Source organism: Heloderma suspectum, chromosome 16 (genome assembly GCF_057233095.1).
Source record: "Heloderma suspectum isolate Gila_16-S chromosome 16, 16-S_ref, whole genome shotgun sequence".
Classification (NCBI taxonomy): domain Eukaryota; kingdom Metazoa; phylum Chordata; class Lepidosauria; order Squamata; family Helodermatidae; genus Heloderma; species Heloderma suspectum.
The window spans coordinates 8,747,307-8,771,704 of NC_139473.1; the positions used below are offsets into that span (position 1 = coordinate 8,747,307).

General features: G+C 45.2%; 1 protein-coding gene and 1 long non-coding RNA gene across 4 annotated transcripts in view; one reads left to right on the forward strand and one right to left on the reverse strand.

Moving 5' to 3' along the window:
• HNF1B (HNF1 homeobox B) overlaps positions 1-864 on the reverse strand; it is a 77,523-nt gene extending 76,659 nt beyond the window's left edge. For all 3 annotated transcript variants that reach the window (XM_084823313.1, XM_084823312.1, XM_084823314.1), the window contains exon 1: positions 55-864. In XM_084823313.1, the coding sequence (XP_084679439.1) occupies positions 55-434 (380 nt within the window). In that variant the 5' untranslated portion in view covers positions 435-864. The remainder of the gene's footprint in view (positions 1-54) is intronic.
• A 78-nt stretch (positions 865-942) lies between these two features.
• Positions 943-24,398, forward strand: part of LOC146334934 (uncharacterized) — a 29,036-nt gene continuing 5,580 nt past the window's right edge. The window contains exons 1-5 of the long non-coding RNA XR_014786192.1: positions 943-1,109; positions 1,609-1,677; positions 7,682-7,801; positions 11,350-11,535; positions 19,018-19,177. This is a non-coding gene — a long non-coding RNA (uncharacterized LOC146334934). The remainder of the gene's footprint in view (positions 1,110-1,608; positions 1,678-7,681; positions 7,802-11,349; positions 11,536-19,017; positions 19,178-24,398) is intronic.

Consider the following 24,398-nt stretch of genomic DNA (forward strand, 5'->3'; position numbering starts at 1 on the left):
CCGCGCCGCACAAGCCCAGCGGCTTCTGCCACCCCTTTGGCAGCCCCCTCTTACCTGATCATCCTGGCCACTTCGGCTCTTTGCTCCGCCGCCTCCTCGGTGTTGAGCGCCTGCAGCTCCCGGATGATCTGCGGGGTGTCAAAGTCGTCCCCATCGTCCGAGCCTTCGTCCCCCGACAGCTTGCATTTGGTGTGCCCGTTGGTGAGGGTGTGGAACACCGGCTTGCTATCCGCTTCGATCCCCGCGCCTCCGCCTCCGCCGGGGGACAGCTGCAAGTTCTCCAGCTTGACCCCGTAGCCCCCGCTGGCCGTGGTGGTGCTACCGGAGGCGGGCATCAGTTCCTCCAGGGCTTGGATCAGGACCTCTTTCGTCACTCCCGAGAGGACCAGAGCGTCGAGAAGTTCTTGTTGCAAAGCGCTCAGTTTGGACACCATTTTAAAAGAGGAGGGAGTGGGGGTGAGGGGGGGAAGGAGAGGGAAGGGGGGAGGGGAGAAAAAAATTCCCCCCAAATCCCCCCCCAAAAATCGCCCTTCAAAAATCCACCTCCTTTGCTTGGTAAGGCCCCAAAACTCGAAGCTGACACCTGTTCCGTCTGGAGATCGCTGGGGAATAGTCTCCCCTGAGGATGTCTCGACGGGCCTCTAGTCCAATTTGATGATCTCCATTAGGCAATATAAGATATGCAAATGAAGTGGGCAGGCGGGGGCATTCTTGTAAGATGCAAATGATGGGCAGGGACTGGGGGGGGTAGTAGTAGTGGGCAGGAGAGGAGGGGAGAAAAAGAAGAGAGAAGCAGCTGGGATTCTCTCTGCGCGCCTGGCGTCGCGTGGAATTGACTACTACGCTTCGTACATCCCTTACAATAAGAGAGACCCAAGAGATCGCCAAATCTTTTTTCCCCCCCTTCACTGTACTTTGAACCTGTTTGGGCAGCGAGGGGGAGAGAGAGATTGGCTGGGGGGGAAGGGGAGGAGCGGAGCGGGCGCGGGGAAGAGAAGCCAGGAAGGGCGACCTGACAGCCTCTCCTTTTAGACATGGGCCGGGGGGATTAATCTGGAAACCAATGAGAAGAACTAAGTCGACCCGAATCCCCCCTTCGTGATCTAAAGGTTTGTTTAAAAAAAGAAAAATTAAACCTACCTACGCATGGAGGATGGAGCCCCCACCTCCCCGCTTTAAATTTTTTTTTTTAAGAAAAAGATCAAGAAGTGGGAAGGGGGGGTGTTATTTGTGGATCCGATTCCTTGAACGGGCGCTACGCGCTGACAGTTTCCGACGACTGTTTAAAGGAGAGAGTTGGTCAATTTCACTTTCTGTGTTGATCTCTAAACGGCAACCTCCCTTCCTCCCTCTCCCTCTCCCTCTCTCTCTCTCTCTCTCTCTGAATTTGTTTGGGGTCCAGGTTTCATTAGGAAAAGTAAAACCACCCAGATATAAATGTTTCCCTTTTTTCTTTTTTAAATACTTCTTGTCATTCCATTCCCCCCCCCCCCCGTTCCAGTTTCCTGAGGTTCTTTAAAGAGAAATTCGTCTATTAAAACCTAATTTGAAAACAGTAACACAAGCCACACCCTGAAAACTTAAGATGTATACATTTCTATATTTCAGATTTGGATTTGCCTTCGAAATTTTGAACTATGGTAAATAATATGTAGCGTGGCTATCTATAAGGATCTAGTAAGTACTTACTATTTTGTTGGAGTACACTAAATACATTAAAAAGATACACATTTCTAATTAGCGAGAATTGCTGTTATGGTTTTGGATTCCAATCCTAAAATCTGTTACTTGGAAGTAAGTTGCAGTGAACTTAAGATGTCTGATTTTACTGCTGTTGTTTTAACTTAAACTTGCGCTTTGCAAAAATGTGTGAAGTCACTTTCCTTCTGTGCGCTTGTGTTAGACGTGTAGAAAAATATTTCCGAATTAAAAAGAAAGAAAACAACAAAAACATTATTTTGCATCAAAGCACAAAAGCAAACTTTCATTTTAACTGGATAAGATACACTTAAGGAGTTTTTCATCTCGGTTTGAAAAAACAAACAAAAAACAATGTCATGATCCAGCTAATCTTAAACACTTTTAGCTGCCTAAAGTTATGCATGTTTACTTAGAAGTAATTTCCACAGAGCTCACTGGGACTTCCTTCTGAGTAGACATGCAAGGAATTGGGCTACACAGCTGGAGGCCTATGTATGTTTACTGGGGAGTAAGTCCCATTGTTTGCAGCCGGAGTTGCTTCCAGGTAAATGTCCAGAGAACAGCAGTTTCAAGCATGTATTTAACATTCTCCCGTTGAAACCAATGAGACTGCAGAACCCTATGCATGTTTGCTCAGACAAAAGCCCCACTGTGTTCAATGAATTTTACTCCCAGGAAAGCATCGGAATGTAGTCTTAAAAGTGCTTAACTTTGGTTGGATCATGCCTTAAGTTTAATTTGGGGTGGGAGTGGGTGGGGCGTTGCCTTTTAAATATGTCTAAGAAAATCAACAATTATCATCATCATTATCATCATTACTGCTACTACTACTACTACTAACAATTCATTTTGATCACTTCAGCTAGTGACTTGGAGAACAGTCTTAACTAAATTGGCGGGCTCTTTGTTACAATTGTACATGAACCTTACCTACACTGTGCATCACAGTTTCACCACAAGCTGTGAATTGCAAATTCCAAGGACTCCTCCTTATATCTCATTTACATCTTAAACCTCTATAATACATTGCCTTGGAAGTAAATGCTGCTGCTGATAATTCCAACAGAACTGTGTTCAGGACGGGGCAATCAAATATTACAACTAGGGCTACAATCTTGAATTAATTAATCAGTTAGATTAATTAAAACCCCATTTATTCAACTAAAAAGGCATCACTGATTAACTGTACAACACTTTTTTTTAAAAAAAAGTTACTTATTGTTTAATATGAGTACTTATAAAAAAAAAAAAGGTAGGTGGTCTGCACAACCTTCGAAGAGGTATCAACACAAAATGGAATGCCTCTTTTTGGATAGACCACCATCTAAAAACAAATCCAATGTAAGTTCTACTTACAGTAGACCATTGAAAGGAATAGGACTTCAGTTAGTCATGACTAACTTAAATATCATTCATTTCAATGGGTGTACTCTAAGTAGGACTTATGTTGGATTTTACCCAAAGCAAGCCTGTTTTTCAGAAGGGGTTGTTTTAGTCATATGCAAATGTATGAAGATTTATACCACACTCATAATGGGAGGACTAAACTGCATTCAACTTTTGTGTAAACATGTTCATAATGTTGCCCTGTTAGTTGATTTAACCTCATTTGATTAATTTACTTCCTAAACACACTTACAAGGAGAAAGGCTCAGTTCGCACAGAGGTACTTACTTCTGAGTAAACATATGTTGGATTGCACTGAAAGGTTTCTTTTTTTAAGCAACAACAGCCCTAATTATAATGAGATCAGGTTTTGTTGTTGTTATTTAGTTTAGTTTTGTTAAATCATAGGAACACCCAATCTCATAGGATTGAAGAGAAGTATATAACTCACACACACCCTGGGAAAATGTCAAAATATCGAAATTCAGATAAGAAAATCCCAGTGAAACACCCTTCTCTTAAATAAATAAATAAATAAATAAATAAATAAAATCAGAATGCCTTTAATTCTGGAGAGCAGATTCAATCTTCCCTTTGACCCTTTCAACATCTTCTAACCAGCAAATAAACAAATAAATAAAACAAATAACACTTTCTGGGGACTACAAAGAATATTCCACACACACACACACACACACACCCAATTATTTGAGAGACGTCATGACGTTTAAAAGCCACAACAAATACAGCTGAGTTTCTGTTCGCTTCGGGTGTTTACCTGCCTTCGCTAAATCGGCATGGCTGTTTCCAAGGCCATTTAACCAAAGCAAAGAATCCCAGGCAGTTTTGTTTAAACACTTTCCAGTTTTTCCTTCAGAGGTGTATTTGAAGGCGGAGTGAGGTGGTGTATGTGTGGATGAGAAGAAGGCAGACTACACAAGGACGTGCCCTAAATCCTCAGGGTGTCAGACCGCTTTCTCAACAAAAAGGAAGCTCACTGGTGGAACGGGCAGTGGTTATTTTAAGGAGAGCTGGAATGGGCCACAGGTTGAAAGAGAGTTCAAAAACCATTGCTTGATGTAAACCATGCAGATTCCAAGAGCCCCCCCTGCACCGGTTTTAAAGTAGAAAAAGAAACATGTCAGGAGATCTGATCACGGATCTCCTGAGTTATGTGTCTCTTGGCCCCAGGTATTTTTTTTTTTTACACACGTGCCTGTTTAAGTGCCAGCCAGCCATGACCTTTTTCATGCTGTTCCATTCCATGCCTCTTTGTCCTGGATTTTTAGGAAAAAGCTGGTTTTTATCCAAGGACACTCCAAAGTGTCCTCTTGATACATATTGTATATTGATGGCACTGCATTATTTTTATTACTATTATTATTTAACAATGTAATAACAATATAACTATGTAATACTGAACAATCCGTGTTTTATTATTATTATTATTATTATTACTGATGACGCTGATCTGGCATGTGTAACTGAGACCTGGGTGGGCAAACAGGGAAGAGTTAGTCTCTCCCAGTTGTGCCCACCAGGGTTCTTGGTCCAACATCAGGGCAGACTTGAGAGTCGAGGGTGGGGAGTTGCTGTGATCTATAGGAACTTCATCTCTCTCTCTCTCTCTCTCTCTCTCTCTCTCTCTCTCTCTCTCCAAGCTCCCTGTCTGTCTGTCTGGCTGCTAGTCTGCAGTGTTTGCACCTTCTGTTGTGCCCGTGGGAGAAATTGGGGATCCTTTTGGTGTACTGCCCACCCCATTGCCCAACAGTCTCCCTACCTGAGCTGACAGAGGTAGTGATGGAGGTGGTTTGGAGGCAGTGTTGGGGTCCCCCAGATTATGGGTGCTGGGGGACAGCAACGTTCATGCTGAGGGCACCTTGTCTGGGGTGGATCAGGATTTTGTGGCCTCCACGATGACCATGGGACTGTCCCAACATGTCATCAGCCCAACGCACATAGCAGAGCACACCCTAGACTGGTGGTCTCCAGCCTGGTCAGACCTGAGACCAGTGGAGGCTGATGGCTCCAATATCAGTGGGGCGGTGAATCCAGTCCGGATTTCAGTCAGAACTCTAAAGGAGCTCGCCAAGCTGTTTCCGCACCTTGGAGAGCTCCTTTAGAGTTCTGACTGGTTCTGACTGAAACCTGGAGCGAATTCACTGCCCCACTGACATTGGAGCCAGCAGCCTCCACTGCCCAAGACCCACCTCTGAGACCCACTGTCATACACACTCAGCCACCACACACAAACACAAACACAAACACACACACAATCACAACTAGCTACTCCATGCAGAAAACAGACACAAGCCCCATTCACATAGCCAGCCCACACAAATGTCACACAAACATATCCCACACCCACAGAAAGCACACACATGCCCTCAGCCCCCAAAGGGAAGCAAAATGCCCCCAGGCCCAAAGGAAAGAAAACATTTTTAGTACCTCAGCCCCAGGCTCAGCCACTGTGTCCCCCAGCTGACACTCCTGCCTCCTCCTCTGCTATTAGAGCCCCACGTGTGTGCGTGTGTGAAGAGCAAGAGAAGGGGCTGGGGGCGAGAGAGAAAGAGCAAGGCTAGGCTCAGAGAGGAGAGAAGTAGTGAGGTAAATGGGTGAGGGGAGAGAAAGAGCAAGGTTAGGGTCTGAGAGGAAGCAGAAACACTAAGGTAAATGAGTGTGAGGAGAAACAGTGAGGCTAGAGATAGGGCAGAAACAGTGAGATAAAGACTGACAGGGAGAGAAAGAGGAAGGCTCTGGATGGGAAAGGGAGAAAGTAGCAAGGTAAAGGGGTGGGAGGAGAGAAAGAGCAAGGTTGGGGAGGGGAAAACAGCATGGTGAAGAGGTGGGGGAGAAAGAAAGGCTGGGAGGGAGCATGACTAGAGGCTGGGAGAGAGTGGGAAGCAGCGATGTAAAGTGGTGGGGAGAGAAAAGGCAAGGCTAGAGCTGGGAGCGGAGAAAGAGCGGGAAGGACAAAGGTCTGTGTGGGCAGAAGAAGATTGGACAGGGGGATGGAATTTCAAGAAGAAAATGGGTTGGGTGACATTTAATCTCCCCTCCCAGAGCTTACTGGACATTTGGCATGACTTGGAAAAACTTTGTCCCAGGGCCTTGGAACAGATTTGAAAGTCACCCATCCTGGAGAGGGAGAGAGAGGGAGAGGGGGAGAGAGAGAGAGAGAGAGAGAGAGAGAGAGAGAGAGAAGGTAACAAGAGTTAAATCACACAATGGAAGCTTTAGAAGTGTGTCGTTTCTCCACCCAACTGTCAAAGCAAAGCACTCACCAAAAAAGGAACAAGGCCTTTTAAACCAAGACAGGCAAACTCAAGATTGGCACTGCGTCCCCTTAATGGGGTGGGGTGGAGGAGAGGCCTCTGGAACCAATAAACCAAGGACCAGTACAGGCAGATGGGCATTTACGGGGGTTTGGGTTAGTCCAAGCAGACACTGGTCATGATTCGTTGCAGGCATAAGTGCCGGGGTGCTTCCGGACGGGTGGGCTCCTCGTGCTACCAATCCAAAGACGTCGCGCAACTATTCCATCTCCCCCTCCTCAACAGATTTGTGTGTGTGTGTGCGATAACAAGACAAAAACCACACCCTCAGTCATGCAAACCGGGCCAGTATCTTCTTCTGCATGGTTTTGCCCAGTTACTCAAAACTTTGTGGGGAGGTCTCGCTCCACATCTCACCACTGATGGAGATCTGGTTGGTGGGTACCCCGTTCTTCTGGTGACCAGACTTTGGAACTCGCTGCCATGAGAGGTCTCTCGGTCTCCTCCTTTGCTGAGGTTTGGGTGCCAGATGATAAATGTAGTATTATTCGGCAGGTTTGGGGCCTTTACTTTGAAGTCACTTCCTAACTTTGATACTGATGCTGTTCTAGTTTGATTATTCATGCTGATCTCTCTCTCTCTCTCTCTCTCTCTCTCTCTCTCTCTCTCTCTCTCTCTCGGCACTTTCAGATGGAGTGCTCCTAACACTCAAAAGACAGTGAGCAGCAGAGCTATTCTGTCTTTTTCTCCTTAACAGATTTTTCTGACTGTGGTAAGACAAAAGACAGAAGAAGCAGTGGGAAAACACGAAAGAGTTACAAGTCGACAACGGTGTTTGAACCCCATGTAAAATTATGTGAATGAGGCAGGGCAATTACTCCATAAAAGACTTGTCTAAAAGCATTTGGTCTGCCTTTTCCATTCTAAAATGTTTATCCTTTTTTACAAATTGAACTTAGATTGTTTTAATGTCGAGTTGTTAAGCTACCCAGAGGGTTCTTCAGAATGGCAAGTGCAGAGTATAGCCATCCATTCATTCTCTCTCCCCGCTTGGGCTCTGAGCCACTTGGGCTCTGAGCATTTGGACATTATAACAACTACATGAAGATTTTACAGCACACTTATTATTAATTTTTTTCTCATTTTTATTGCATTAATTCAATCTCATGTAATAGCCCATTGGGGCCCAGTTGTTAGGGGACTGTTCCCAGGGTCTTTACTGCTACGTTGTTTTTGATTTTTTATTCTCCTGATATATAATAAAATTCTTTTAAAAATTAACTCTCTCTCTCTCTCTCTCTCTCTCTCTCTCATAAAAGTAGAACCCCGGGTCATCCCATGAAGCTGATTAGTAGGAGAGTCGGGACAAATAAAAGGAAGGACTCCTTCACTTCGCTCAATAACGCACATAGTTAAACCATGGAATTTGCTACCACAAGGTAAAGTGATGGCCACTAATTTGGACAGCTTTAAAGGGGGATTGGACAAATTCCTGGAGAAGGCTATCAGCAGCTTCTAGTCCGGATGGCTATATGCTACCTCCAATGTCGGAGGAAGTCTGCCTATGTACACCAGTTGCTGGGGAACATGGGCGGGAGGGTGCTGTTGCACTCATGTCCTGGTTGTGGGTTTCCCGTTGGCAGCTGGTTGGCCACTGTGTGAACAGAAGGCTGGACTAGATTGACCCTTGGTCTGATCCAGCACAGCTCTTATGGGTTTTTTCCCCTCTCCTTCTCTCTCTCTCTCTCTCTCTCTCTCTCTCTCTCTCTCACACACACACACACACACAGAGAGAGAGAGAGAGAGAGAGAGAGAGAGATGGTTTGCAACATTGTTAGCTGCTTTGGGTGGGTCTTTTGGACAGAGGGAGGGTATAATCCCTTATCTGTAGTAACTCAGGTGTGCATTTGTACTTGTATATTCAAGTCATTCTAGCATATGTTTCTTGGAGTGTGCAGGAGGTGTGCGACCCTGCCCACTGAGCCTCCGTTTTGCATCTGGCCCTGCCCCCAACCACTATTTTGCACTAACATGGCCACGTGAGCATCGCCAGAAAAGAAGAAATGCATCACCCAAAAAACAGGACAGAAGGGGACACGGGGCTGAATCCAATTTATATATGCTGTGTATAGCTGCAAATGTAGAAATAATTACTAGAATGTAAACTGAAATGGAATACATCTTCACATAGTGTGGAGAGCTGTTACCAGGTGGCCTGTGTATAGGTTGGCCCTAAAAGAGGACAAAAAAGAACACTGATTTGCAGAAAATTGGCATACACTAATTTATACATATAGATGCTAGTTTAGGAATAATTATGATAATTTAAATAGAAGTACAAGACATCTCACCATAGCGTGAGCCAGGTGAAGTGTGTGTCTTCCCGTTCAGTCTTGAAGTTGGTGGTTGGGCAGCCAAGTTCAAGGCCCCTCTGCATTCCTGGTTTCTTACGGTCCTTCGATTTTAACACAGCTTTGGACTGGACAGCACTTCAAAGGGAGGTCAGCTTCAAACAGAGGACTGTCCTCTCTAACATAGGACACTGGCTTCTATTGGAGGACATCGGGGATTCTAGTGAACATACATAAGAACATAAGAAGAGCCCTGCTGGGTCAGAACAAGGGTCCATCTAGTCCAGCCTTCTGTTCACACAGCAGCCAACGAGCTGCCCACAGGGAACCCACAAGCAGGACAGGAGTGTAACAGCACCCTCCCGCCCATGGTCCCCAGCAACTGGTGTACAAACAATATGAAGTCGATCCTGCAAGCCTGAGTCCTGCCACCCTGACCTAAGCTACTGGAAGGACCCCGTTTTAAGGATGAGTTTCTGAGGCTTTAAAAGTGAAAGAAAGGAAAAAAACACAAATGCCGAACGGCCCAGGTAGTCAGCTCTCATAACGACTGGTTGGTGCATTAGCAGAGTTTTTGCCCTGCAAAAAGCCAGCCATGTGTAGAGGGGGGGAAAGTGAGAGGGTAGGGTGACCGCCTCAGCTTGGCCTCTGAGCAAATTCCACGGCATTTGATTATAATAATGTTCTGTCACAGTGGGTAACCCGGACTTTGGCCGCTCTCCACACTTTTGGAAACGTTGAGCTAATTGAGTGGATATTGTTTTCTTGCCTCACTGCTGTTCTCTGCCACCCCATCCCCTTTGCTGACCCCCACCTCACATACCCCTCCTCCCACCAGGATGTCAGGAGGGTATTGCAAGGTGCTTTGCTGGTCCCCTCTCTACACACACCCATCGCTGTCCTACACGCCTCATGAATTCTTCTCAGGCGAAGATCACAGCCACTGCTCTTCAACTTCTTCCAGGGGCTCAGAGGACGCATCGTTTTCTCAGAGATGCCAACCTCGAGAATTCACAGAATCGTAGTATCATAGAATAATAGGGTTGGAAGGGGCCTATAAGACCATCGAGTCCAACCCCCTGCTCACTGCAGGGATCCAAGTCAAAGCATCCCTGACAAATCAGCTTCATAGACTCAGAGACTCATAGCGTAGTAGGGTTGGAAGGGGCCTACAAGGCCATCGAGTCCAACCCCCTGCTCACTGCAGGGATCCAAGTCAGAGCATCCCTGACAGATGGCTGTCCAGCCTCGTCTTGAATGCCTCCAGTGTGGGAGAGCCCACCGCCTCCCTAGGGAATTGGTTCCATTGCCGTATTGCTCTAACAGTCAGGAAGTTTTTCCTGATGTTCAGCCAGAATCTGGCTTCCTGTAACTTGAGCCCATTATTCCGTGTCCTGCACTCTGGGATGATCGAGAAGAGATACTGGCCTTCCTCTCTGGGACAACCTTTCAAGGACTTGAAGAGTGCTATCCAATAATTCTGTGGGTTTGCAAATGGGATCGTGGGAAGACAGGGGTGGGGCACTGTCATGGCAGGTGGGTGTTAGACAGAACAGAAGCTGTTGGGTCCCCAATGCAGCACCCATGGGCACCTCCAGTGGCACCCGCACAGCTCTTCACTCCCTGAATGAAATGAAATTTCCATTTAAAAAAATGAGAAATGTTAGGGTGCCAGGTTCTCCTTCCTGTTCTTGAACCTGCCGCTGATCAGCAGTTCAGCGGGCATGAAGACAAAGCCAGGCAAAGAGATAGAGAGGAAAGAAAGACCAAGGCTAGAGGCTAGGAGGGGGAGAAACAGCAAAGAGGCGAGGAAGCAGGGAGAAATAGTGAGGGTGTTGTTGGGACGGAGAGAAACAGCAAAATAAGGGGGTGAGTGGGAGAGAAAGAGCAAGGCTAGGGGCTAGGAAGAGAAAGAAGGTGAGGGTCAGGGGAGGGAGAGAAATAGAGAGGGAAGGGGTTGGGGGAGAGAAATAGTGAGCCTAGAGGGTGGGGATGGAGAAAGAGAGCAAAGGGGAAACCTCTGTGTGGTCGGAAGAAGATTGGGCGGGCCAGGGAACAACTTTTTCCATTCCCCCCCGCCAGACTCCAGCCTTGCTATTTCTCTCCCTCTACACCTCTTGACTAGCCAGGCCCCCATGGCAGCCATTATATGACTAGACACATCCTCCATGGGAGCCATTTTGTGGTGGTGCCCACAACTGTGTCTCAAATCCCAAAATGTGCCCATGGTTCTAAAGAGTACCCAGCTTTAGGTACTTGAAAAGTGCTATCATATCCCACCTCAATCATCTCTTCTCAAGGCTAAACACATCCAGTTCCTTCAATCTTTTCTTGTGGGGCTTAGTTTCTACTCCGCCGATCGTCTTGGTTGCCCTTTATCTGAATCCTTCCAATTTATCTGAATCCTTAAAGTATAGTGTCCAGAATGGAACACAGTACTCAAGATGAATTATGACCAGCACAGAGAACCATTACTTCCTGTGATTTTGAAACTATACTACTATTGATGCACCCTAAAATTGAATTTGCCTTTTTTGCAGCCACATCACTCTGCTGACTGATATTCCGTCTGCGATGACTACAGCTCTTTCAATCTTCTCTCTCTCTCTCTTTCCCTCTTCCTTCCTGCTGAACAGGCTGGCAGGGAGGAGACCAATTGCTCTTGCCAGATGCTTGCAGAGGGCTTTTGAAATTTGGCCCAGAGCCACATGAAATTAGGCTGAAGGCCTGCAGGTTGACCACCCCTGACTTAAAGGTTTCCTTCCCTCTTTTTCCACTCTAACCAGAAGACCATCAAGAGGATGAAGCTCAGCTACTACAAGGCAAGACTTTCATTCATTCATTTTTTTAAAGCCCCCTTGTGAGGGCTTGGCCCTAAAAGGCAGGATACAACTAATCTTAATTAAATAGCTAAACAAATAATTTTAAAATGTGTTTATTTGGGTGATTCATACACCTCGCTTTTGTTTATTTAAAGTAAATAAATAAAAGTGGCCCAGCAGCACAACAGCGGGTGCTCCAGAGAGCCCTGACAGCCCCACTGTCCTGCTGCATCAAATGCCGTAGGGGAGAGCAACCAGAAAGGCTCTCTGGAGCAGCCACCTGCCCTCTGGCTCTCTCTAAGTATCCTCTCAGGTTGATCCAGAGAGCAGATGGGCAGGCGGTTTCTTTGAAGAGCCATGTCAGGCAGCACAGCTAGACCCAAATGTGATCTCCAGGGATACCCCTTCCCAGAATGCCTGGCACTAAGGACCCTTCAGAGCCAGGCATTTGGCAGTGGCCACCTCTCTCTGCAGAGCTGCGCCAGCCATGTTTTATGGCCAAGGAGGCTCTTCAGAGAGAAGCAGCAGCAGCAAGAACAGCCATGGAGTAGCAGGTGATGGAGATGTGGTGCACAGCGAGGGGGCGGGGTTGAAGACATGGCAGGCAGCAGGAGGGGGAGATGCAACGGGCAGTGGGCTGGTGTGGGGAAGCACGGCAGAGGTGTGCACGTGCTCTTCTACCTCAGGCGGCAAGAGAGCTTGCGCCTGCCCGGTTCGGCTGTTCGTAGAGGCTGCGAACGGGTGAAGTCTTTAATCCAAGGATCAGAACCTCAGGCTTGTGGGGTGAAATCTGGCCCACCTGGAGGATGAAATCTGGCCCACCTGGAGGATGAAATCTGGCCCACCTGGAGGATGAAATCTGGCCCACCTAGGGTCCCAATCCTTTGCCTCAAACACTGATCGTTTGGTGGTTTCCAAGTGTTTGTGCAATTTCCCTCCTCCCATTCTAAAAGGTTGATATGCCTCGCTTAAGACTTAGTTGCTCGTAGTAAGATATTTAAGCTAAAATATGCTGGTATTTCTGGCCATGCCCATTTTGCATTCGGTCCAGCCTTCAGCCCCGCCCACCACTGGAATGCAGCCCCCGAGAGCTTCCTTGAAATGTGATTCGGCCCTCTGGCTGAAAGGGGTTGAACACCCCGGGTTCAATTGGTCTGTTTTGATGCTGCTGTTAGCTTTGATACTTTGCATCTCATTGTGCCCAGTCCTCAATTACATGGTTTAATCATACGTGCTAGATACGTTGCTAGGCACTTTTATGGAAAAGGCAATACAGAAATGTATTGAATAAATAACAAATACTGGCATTGAACATGGGGGCTCTTTAGCTTGGGGAAAAAGAGTATAAGGGGAGACATGATAGAGGCCTACAAAATTATGCATGGCATGGAGAATTTGGATAGGGGGACATTTTTCTCCCTCTCTCAAAATACTAGAAACCAGTGGGGTCATCCCATGGAGCTGATGGGTGGGAGATTCAGGACAGATAAAGGGAAGTCCTTCTTCACACAGCACATAGTTAAACTATGGAATTCGCTACCACAGGATGTAGTGATGGCCACCAGTTTGGATAGCTTTAAAAGGGGTTTGGATAAATTCCTGGAGGAAAAGGCTATCACTGGCTATTAGTCTTGATGGCTTTGTGCTACCTTCAGAACCTGGGGCAGTGAACCTATGTGCACCAGTTGCTGGGGAACATGGGTGGGAGGTTGCCGTTGCACTCGTGTCCTGCTCGTGGGTTTCCCATCAACAGCTGGTTGGTCACTGTGTGAACAGAACACTGGACTAGATGGACCCTTGGTCTGATCCAGCATGGCTCTTATCTTCATCATGCGCAATACCTCCCCACCCGGGCCCCTTTTGTGTGTAACAACAATACGAACGAATTTGCTGTTTCGCAGAAGCCCCCGCAAAAGGCTCAACAGGAACAGCTCCTTCAAAAACCTACGAGGTCTAGAATGGGGTGGGGAGGAGAAAGATCCATCCTGAACTCAAAAGAGCAATTAAAAAAGCCCACGCTAGTTTCCATTCGGCTGGGACGGAGTGGTTAAGAAGGAATATGCGATTTAAAAAGAAAGAAAGAAAACAAAGGTTCTATTTAACAATTTCTTTTAACGCCTCAGTGCGTCCGACAAACTGCACTCCGACCTTTCGGTCTGTGGGTGAGAGGTGTTGCTCGCAAACAGGGCCATTAAAATGTCCACAGGACTCGTATTCCTTCGGCTACAAATGGTGTTCCTTCTCTTTCCCCCTCGCTCTCTCCAGCCGTGAGGTAATATGGCCAGCTCCTTTACCTGCATTTCGGCTCCACCTTTTCTAAATATGACCTAGATTTGATCTCCGGCCCTTGGCTGACGGGGAAGCTGTGGTTTTTAGAAAGGAGCCGACATAAAAGGGATGGCTTTTTATGCATACAAACATAAATACATATTTGGCCTCCAGACTCAGTCAACAGGCATTACTGGAGAGTTGCTTCCACTTGCATGAGGGAAGTTCTAGTCCTAATATTTACAGTCTGAATTGCTGTAGGTGCAGAAAGGACTACAGTTAGTGGGCCTAGAGGGAACGAGTTATTCTCTCATTAACTGAGAGGGCAGGAGGAAAAGCTGACATTTCATGCTGAAGCCATTTCTTGTGGCTCGTGAGTGGGAAAAAGTTAAGGCAACAATCTTTGAACGGATTTTTTAAAAAATTATTTAATTTATAGTAAATTTGGAAGAGCAGGAGGCCATAATGATGGTGTGTACGTGTGCTTTTCCACCAAGGAGCAGCAGTACACAGATTATTTAATTTATATCCCGCCTTTCTGCCAAATAAATGGTGCTCAAGGAGGCTCACAAAATTCAGATTAAAAACATCTGAATTGAAACATTTGTATTATTATTAATTTTGGTTGTAAATTTCAACAGCACAAAAGATAATAATACATTATTATTAAATAATAATTAATTATTATTAATCATTGTTAATTATTATTATATAATTATTGTTATTAAATAAAAATTAATATCATAATTATCAGTGTGTGTGTGTGTGTGTGTGTGTATATATATATATATATAGTATAACTACATGCATTAAAAGTATACATTTCAATTGGTTACAACATTCTAGAAAAAGTGAATTATACACAGTGGAGGCTGATAGCTCCGGATTCGGAGGGGCAGTGATTCCATTCTGGGTTTTTGTTAGAACCAGCCAGAACTCTAAAGGTGCTATCCAAGGTGCTGGACCCTATCCCCAAAATGGGTTCAGCCCCTTGGAAAGAACCATTATTGCTCTGGCTAGTTCTAATTAAAACTCAGAATGGAATCACTGCCCCTCCAAAACTGGAGCCATCAGCCTCCACTGATTATACATAAACTTCAGCAAAAGCAGCCCAAATATCTATATATGTGTCCATTCGCGAGTGGCACCTACATACCACCATCTGAATGGAAACGTAACATAAAGATTGAACATCGACATCTTGGGAATCAGCGAACTAAAATGGACAGGCATGGGCGAATTTAATTCAGGTGACCATCGTATCTACTATTGTGGGCAAGAATCCCTTAGAAGAAATGGAGTAGCACTCATAGTCAACAAAAGGGTGGGAAAAGCAGTATTGGGGTACAATCTTAAAAATGATAGAATGATCTCAGTACGAATCCAAGGCAAACCATTCAACATCACAGTAATTCCAGTCTATGCCCCAACCACTGAGGCCGAAGAAGCTGAGGTTGATCGGTTCTATGAAGACCTACAACACCTTCTAGAACTAACACCAAAAAAAGATGTCCTCTTCATCGTAGGGGATTGGAATGCTAAAGTAGGAAGTCAAGAAATCACCGGGATAACAGGCAGGCATGGCCTTGGTGTACAAAACGAAGCAGGACAAAAGCTAATAGAGTTTTGCCAAGAGAACATGCTGATCATAGCAAACACTCTTTTCCAACAGCACAAGAGGCGACTCTACACATGGACGTCACCAGATGGTCAATATCGAAATCAGATTGATTATGTCCTTTGCAGCCAAAGATGGAGAAGCTCCATACAGTCAGTAAAAACAAGACCTGGAGCTGACTGTGGCTCAGATCATGAGCTGCTTCTTGCAAAATTTTGGCTTAAATTGAAGAACGTCGGGAAAACCACTAAACCGTTCAGGTATGACCTAAATCATATCCCTGATGAATATACAGTGGAGGTGAGGAATAGATTTCAGGGATTAGACCTGATAGACAGAGTGCCTGAGGAACTATGGACGGAGGTCCGTAACATTGTTCAGGAGGCAGCAACGAAATCCATCCCAAAGAAAAAGAAATGCAAGAAAGCCAAGTGGCTGTCTGATGAGGCTTTACAAGTAGCTCACGAAAGAAGGGAAGCGAAAAGCAAGGGAGAAAGGGGAAGATATACCCAACTGAATGCAGAGTTCCAGAGAATAGCAAGGAGAGACAAGAAGGCCTTCTTAAATGAACAATGCAAAGAAATCGAGGAAAACAACAGAATGGGAAAGACTAGAGATCTCTTCAAGAAAATTGGAGATCTCAAGGGAACGTTTTGTGCAAAGACGGGCATGATAAAGGACAAAGAAGGCAGGGACCTAACAGAAGCAGATGAGATTAAGAAGAGGTGGCAAGAATACACAGAAGAACTATACAGGAAAGATCTGAATGTCCCTGATAGCCATGATAGTGCGGTCACTGAACTTGAGCCGGACATCCTCGAGAGTGAAGTCAAGTGGGCCTTAGGAAGCATTAGTAACAACAAAGCTAGCGGAGATGACAGTATTCCAGCCGAGCTATTTAAAATCCTAAAAGATGATGCTGTTAAAGTGCTGCATTCAATATGCCAACAAATCTGGAACACTCAACAGTGGCCACAAGACTGGAAAAGGTCAGTTTACATTCCAATTCCAAAGAAGGGCAACGCCAAAGAGTGTTCAAACTACCGCACAATTGCGCTCATTTCACATGCCAGCAAGGTGATGCTCAAAATCCTACAAGCTAGGCTTCAGCAGTATGCGAGCCGAGAACTACCGGAAGTACAAGCTGGGTTTCGAAGAGGCAGAGGAACTAGAGATCAAATCGCCAACATTCGCTGCATCATGGAGAAAGCAAGAGAATTCCAGAAAAACGTCTATTTCTGCTTCATTGACTACGCTAAAGCCTTTGATTGTGTGGATCACAACAAACTGTGGCAAATTCTGAAAGTGATGGGAGTACCAGACCACCTTACCTGTCTCCTGAGAAACCTGTACGAGGGTCAAGAAGCAACAGTAAGAACCAGACATGGAACAACCGATTGGTTCAAAATTGGGAAAGGAGTACGACAAGGCTGCATATTGTCACCCTGCTTATTTAACTTATATGCAGAGTACATCATGAGAAATGCCGGGTTGGATGAATCAGAGGTCGGAATTAAGATTGCTGGGAGAATTATCAACAACCTCCGATATGCAGACGATACCACCCTAATGGCAGAAAGCGAAGAGGATCTCAAGAGCCTCTTGTTGAGGGTGAAAGAGGAGAGTGCAAAAGCTGGTTTGAAACTCAACATTAAAAAAACGAAGATCATGGCATCTGGCCCCATCACTTCCTGGCATATAGAAGGTGAAGAAATGGAAGCAGTGACAGATTTTACTTTCTTGGGCTCCAAGATCACCGCAGACGGTGACTGTAGCCATGAAATTAAAAGACACGTGCTCCTTGGGAGGAAAGCTATGGCCAACCTAGACAGCATAGTCAGAAGCAGAGACATCACCTTGCCAACAAAGGTCCGTCTAATCAAAGCTATGGTTTTCCCAGTAGTAATGTATGGCTGTGAGAGCTGGACTATAAGGAAGGCTGAGCGCCGAAGAATTGATGCTTTCGAACTGTGGTGCTGGAGAAGACTCTTATGAGTCCCCTGGACTGCAAGGAGGTCAAATCAGTCCATCCTAAAGGAAATCAACCCTGAGTGCTCATTGGAAGGACAGATACTGAAGCTGAAGCTCCAATATTTTGGCCACCTAATGCGAAGAGAAAACTCCCTGGAAAAGACCCTGATGCTGGGAAAGACTGAAGGCAAAAGGAGAAGGGGACAGCAGAGGATGAGATGGCTGGATAGCATCACCGATGCAATGAATATGAACTTGAGCACGCTCCGGGAGAGAGCGCAGGACAGGAAGGCCTGGCGTGCTATGGTCCATGGGGTCACGAAGAGTCGGACACGACTGAACGACTGAACAACAACAACAACAACAATTAAAAAAAAAAACCCTTCAACAACATAGCATAATACCCAAATCATTAGGATCAGCATGACTGCAATCCTATGAAGAGAGATCTAGGAGTAACCACCGTTTTACCCAGTGGTGCTTATTTTGGGCTACATACCTCTAAAAGGCACTGAGCTTCTTACCTGGGAGTAACCCCCACTGAAATTCTGCACAGACATGCCTGGGATTGTGCCAGTCGTTACAATAGAGCAGCCTTCTCCAAGCTGGTAGAAGTGTTGGACTACCATCATTCTCAGCCAGAACAGAGAAACAACTCCTTGTCAGTGGCTCTTGTCAGTGGGAATGTGGGCCCTTAGCAGGTGCCCAAACATACCTACCCTTGACACCGGCCCACCTAACAGGTTTATATAGCATGGTATATATACACCTCTCTTGCCAGGGCTCCTAATACAGGCCTACAGCAGAGTTTCTACTAATCCAAGGGAAGAACGAGAGTGGGGCATCTGGAGATGGGGCTGAGGAAGACACCGCATAGTTAATAAAGTTCGCTTAAATACAACACACCAGGCTGATCAGTGCCAGCTGTATATAATAGTTCTTAAATGTCTAGAAATTTTATAATTTTTTTGTTTTTATACATATATAGTCTTATTTCTTGTTATTGGTCAACGTGTTTTATATTGATTATTGTGTTATTCTGGTCATTCGACCGTAATAAAGAGTGATTGATGATTGATGTATATAATAAGGTAGTCTCTAGTCCAATGCTAGGCATGGGCGTCTGTACAGGCAGTCCAGTTGGGCTGGTAAGGACTACAACCCCCAGCATTGCTGACCATTGGCCATGCTGGTTGGGGATCTGAAGGGCGCCAGGTTGGGAAAGACTGGAATATACAATCCAGCCATCAGAAAAAATGAGCCCCAACCTGTCAATCGGTGAGAGCCTTGCACATACAGATTGGCGGCTTTAAGCAACTCTCATGCACTTTCTTTACTGTACGAAGATTCTCAAGCCCCATGTTTTTGACAAAAAGGCATTTTTTAGCATCACTCGTTAAGAAGAAAATTAAATTAAATGCTCCAACAACTTCATCCACTGGATTTCATACATGGCCTCCGCTGCGATCGTAAAATGCCTGCGCCACAGTTAACAAGTCAGGTCTTTAATGTCTGTTCTCCTTGGTCCCATTTTAGCAGTAACCATAATACTGAGGGCTGTGGGAAGCACTGCAATCTATTCTTGCAGAAATGTAGCGTAACATCGACCAAATGTGCCTTTCAAGTTGCAGGTGTAGAACGAATCCTGTAGCGATCAAAGATTCCCAGCGCCTCCTTCACCTCCCACGGACTGTACTTTTCTTTGGCACATGGAAAACAAGCGTATGTGGATGTAACGTGGATTGGATGTGGTGGTCACAAGGGCCTGACTGGATTAGACCAAAGGTGAGAACCATTCTAGAATTTTTAGCCAGTTTGGAAGCACCCTCGCCATTTTCTGTAAAAAACATAACTTTTCCTCGGGGGCAGGGGGACACACACGTTCTGCACATTTGCAGCAAAAGCCAGAAAGCTGAAAAACTCCAACTGGCTGGCACCAGTGACATCCCCAAAATAACTTCTCCTCTTTGGTTCTTGAGCAGTTTTGAAACCTTAAAAAGCCCTTTTATAATGGGGAGGGAGGACTGGAGGAAGACAGCTGTGGGCGCTTCCAGACAACAGGCTCCTAGCACTACTAATTGCAAGCAGGACCGGCCCTGCCGTTAGGCAGAGCGAGGCAGTTGCTTCAAGCAGCAGATTCCATGAGGCGGCAACAAGGTGTTGGAGGAGACAGCTGTGTGCCACTCAGCCAGCCCAGGGCCGCCAAGCTAGCCTGCTGCCTTCGGGGGGACAACAATGCTGTTCAGCTGTCAGTGTTACAGAAAGGTTCAGCTGTCAATCCAGTCAGCTTTTGTACGTGGAATGGGAAGGGGCGCCATCTTGCTTTCCACCTCAGGAAGCAAAATGTCTTGGGCCAGCCCTGATCAGAAGGAACTGTGCAGCTATTCTAGCTTTCTCCTTAACGGGTTTTCTGCAGCAAGAGAACAACCGGAAAAAGTGGTAGGAAAACACGGGAGGGTTATGAGTAGAAGGCATCATCTAGACCCCCGGTAACATTATATGAATGAGGCGGGGCGATTGCACCCCAAAAGCCTCGTCTGGGAGTGCCCTGGATAAGCCAAGAAGCAAATGTGTGCTGCTTAAAAATGTAAACAACAAAAAAGCCACCCAATTTGAAGCATGGGGGGGGGGCAAGAGTGATACAGGATTTGATATGCAGGTTTTTTTATGTGCAAGGTACGTTGCAAAACCCAGGTCTAGATCAATCAATCACTAGCCTATAGTCACTAGCTGGCTTCCTTGTTATAAACCTGAAGATATAATATTGAAATTGATTTCTTATGCTGTATTGATTAGTAAGATTGGCAATATTATGGCTATAATTTCTAAGTAGAGTGATATTTGAAGTTTATGTGTAATGTAGTTTATATTTTGCTTTGTTTTGCTTTGGGGTTTTTTTCTGTTTCTTTCCCCTTTGTCTTTCTCTCTCCTTTTTATATTTTCTCTTTCCCTTCTCTCTTTCTTCTTCTATTTTATTATTGATGGGTCCTCTTAAGAATACTGCAATGTTGGAAACTGTAGAAGATGATTATGTTGTTGGTGTTCTTTATTATAAAGATAAAAATAGAAAAAAAAGTATTATTAAAAAAAAGTCACTAGCCATAACATTTATTTATTTGTGATTTATTCAAAGCATCTATTACCCTGCTCTTTGGCCAAAAAAGTCTTCCAACATGGTTTGCAAAGATTAATCATAAGCCAGTTCCTGCTTTCTGGATTTTATTAATACTTTGTTTGTTTTGGATGTCTGTGTTTCTTGATTGAGTTTTTATTTAACCAGAGTGTTAGTAAAGAATAGAAAAACAGGATCTATCTATCTATCTATCTATCTATCTATCTATCTATCTATCCATCCATCCATCCATCCATCGGCAGTGGCTTCAGATTCTCCTCAGGGGCATGGGTACAGGGGCTTGTTTACTCCTAAAACAGGAGTAGAATCAATGGCTGGAAATTGCAGAGAAGCATATTTCAGCTAAAGATTAGGAGCAACTTCCTAACAGTAAGGGTTGAATGGCAGTGGAACAGACTGCTTCAGGAGCTGTTGGGTTCTCCTTCGTATTTAAGTAGAGGCTGGATGGCCATTTATTCATTCATTTATTATTTATAACATCTTATCCTGCCCTTTAGCAAAAAAAAGCTCCCAAGGCAGTTTAAAAGGTAAGAAATAAGACAGTCCCTCCCCTAAGGCTTGAAATCTAAAAGACACGACACAAAAGGAAAGGGGATTGGGAGAGAAGAGGAAAAAAACAAATTCAGGCACTAGATTCTTAGTTGCAAAGTTCAGCAGGTCATGGGCACAGTGGAAAGCTGCTGTGTCCTCTCCTTGTGCTGGCCTCAGCAGTGACAGACAGAGCAGGAGGGAGGGAGTTCTCCGCTGAAGCTGTGTCCAACGGAGGGGTGTGCCATGATGGGATTATTTAGTAATGATGCCTCCCGTTAGGCAATTAGCAGAGAAAAAAACAAAGGGCAAAACAGAATGAGCATTTACCAGTCCCACATGTACACAGGCTATCTTAGCATAATAAAAGAAGATCAAACCCTTCTTCAGTAAAAGAAAGAAAACAATTTACTAACAAATATTCTTGCATGTACAATGCAGGTATAGTGTAGAGTTTCAAAAAGAAGTTTTTTCCCACAGAGCACCTTGGATAGCTCTAAAGGACTGGTTCTGACTGGAACCCGGAGTGGATTCACCGCCCCCCCCGATATCGGAACCACCAGCCTCCACTGGATTGGACTAGATGTTCTCTGAGGTTCCCTCCAACACTGTGATTCTATGATGAGTCTCTGCACTTCAGAATTCACCAGTGCACCACTGGGCATACTGCCACTGAACGCAGAGGCCGTTCTATTTAGCTATCATAGCTGATAACCATTTCTATCTAGCCTTCCTCTCCACGAATTTGGGTGATCCATTTTCCTTTTGGAAAAAGCCTTCTGAACTAGTTCCCTTCCCCATATCTTGCGGTGGTGAATTCCTTATGTTAATTAATTATGCTTTGTGGGAATAAATCCTTTCCATCAACCCTGAATCCCCTGCCAATCAGTCAGCGTCGTCTTGCGACCGGCGACTTCTAGAATGTTAAGGGTGGGGTCTGCTTAAGGACCCTGCTCAGCAAGGAGATGGTGGCGGGCCCCGAAAATTTGGCTTTCTCCTGCTCCAGTAATTGATGTCTTTCTAACACTTTGCAAACAAATCCCAGATGTTCTTGTACAGGAGTAAACAGCAGCCCCTTTGAAGTTTCCCTCCATTCTTTTGGAAGGCAAAGAGGAAGAAAGCCTCCTCCATAATCAACCTTCAGCTTTCCTGTATTATTTTTCTTCTTCTTCTTCTTCTCTTTTTAAGAAGATGCCAGTGGGCACGAATCAGAAGGCTGAACGCAATTTCTCAGGTCAAATCGCTGCAATAATTAATACCGGGTTGCGGATCAGCAAATGAAGAATGCTTCTAGGCTGCAACAGGAGAGATAAGATGTTACTATAGAGATAAGATGTTATAGATCTATAGAGATAAGATGTTGCTATAACCTTACCATCCTTAAGGTTCTTTTAAATCAAGGGGAAAAAATGTAAATATGAAATTACAGGTGGAACCTACAAGAAATGGTTGCATGTTAGAATGCTCCTGTTCAGAATACAGTATACTCCTTTTCAATCCCCCTCTGTCTTGGTTTTCCGCTTTCTCCCCTCAGAGTCAGTCATCATTCCATGTCCATGCTGTGTCTGCCTTTTTTGTGAGGGGTGTGTGTGTTACCCCCTGAGGGATCCCCCCCCCACCCCCAATCTCTTTGCACTGCTGAAAACTTTGGAGTTATTCCTTGTGTCTGCTGGGAACTTCCCCTTGTGTATGGGTGTCATTGTTTTGGCCAAGTGGTTCATGGATAATGCCATTTTGGAACTTAGAAAACTGGGAACTGTGTCTATAGGGGCTACAGCTGAGTAGCAGAGCCCTTGCTTTGCTTGCAGAAGGCCCCAGTTTCGATCCCTGGCATCTCCAGGTAGGGCTAGGAAGGAATCCTGCCTGAAACATTGGAGAGCCGCTGCTGCCAGTCAGCGTCGACAATACCGGGCTAGATGGACCCAGGGTCTGACTCAGTATAAAGCAGCTTCCTACGTTCCTATGTGATTGCTTTTAGCATATATACAGTATAATTAGAAGTCAAGGGTATATTGCTGCTGGTAGTATGCTCATGGTGACACAGGCATTAGCCAATCAGTCCTTTGAAAACAGAGGTTAATACTGTAGGATATCATGGCTCACTGATAGACTAATCCTCCCTATGTTCATCTCAAGCTTCCTTGGGAGTAAGGTCTAATAGAAGAAGGTAACATTACCTCAATTAACCAGGGGAGAGGCGGGAATGAATCTTCAGCGGAATTGCGCCCCCCCTCCAAACCCTCCTCTTTCCCCCACCTGATACTTGCACAAGACACCTGCACTTTGAACATGGTCCCTTTGCTCCATTGAACACGCATCCAATGGCTTTTCTGTTAATATTTAAGAAGAAATCCAAGGAAAAGGTAAAGCAGTTGAAAAAGAAAGTTTCTGGCTGTTCTTAGAGGACAAGCTCTGATCGTTTAAATTTTGTTTTATTTTAGTCCTCAAAATCTCTCTCTCTCTCTCTCTCTCTCAGATAGATAGATATAGAGATATAGGGATAGATCTATATCAGTGTATCAATGGCTTAGATCAGCCTCCCCCAACCTAGTGCTCTCCAAATGTGTTGGACAACAAATCCCATCATCCCCAGGCAGCACGCCTGCAGGGCACCAGCTTGGGGAAAGCTGAAATGTGCAGAACACAACTAGACATGAGAACATTTAAAATTCAGTAGCAGCCACAGAGGGTCCAAATCGGATCATCCCCACCCTCTGTCCCCAAGCTGCTGTTTGCCCTATGGGGGTGAGGTGTGGGGGGGAAACAACGTGGTGTAGTCTGGAAAATTCTGCTGGTCGTCCAAAACAGGGCAGCGAGACTGTTAATGGGACTGGCCAACGTGATCATATTTTGCCAGTACTTTTCCATCTGCGCTGGCTGCAAGTCCATTTCTGGTCCCAATTCAAAGTACTGCTATTTACATTCAAAACCCTAAATGACTTAGAGCTAGGTTACCTGAAGGATCATCTCCTCCCATATACACCTGCCTAAACCCTAATATCATCTTCAGTGGTCCTCCTCCGGGAGCCCCTGCCAAAGGAAGTGAGGCTACTAAGAAGAGGGCCTTTTCTGCTGTGGCTCCCTGGTTGTGGAATGAGCTTCCCAGAGAAGTTCTCCTAGGGCCTACATTGTGCTCTTTTCGGCATCAGGTGAAGACCTTATTTTCCCAGGCATTTTAGTCTTTTAGTTTCTGTTGTTTTAGAACTGTTAGTGTATTTTAAATATTTGCATTACAGCTAGGTTTTATTTTTATTTTATACTGTAGTTTAAACTCTTAAACTTTTACATTGTAGCTGATCATGTTGTATTTTATTGTCTTAATTGTGGTGAACTGCCCAGACAGCT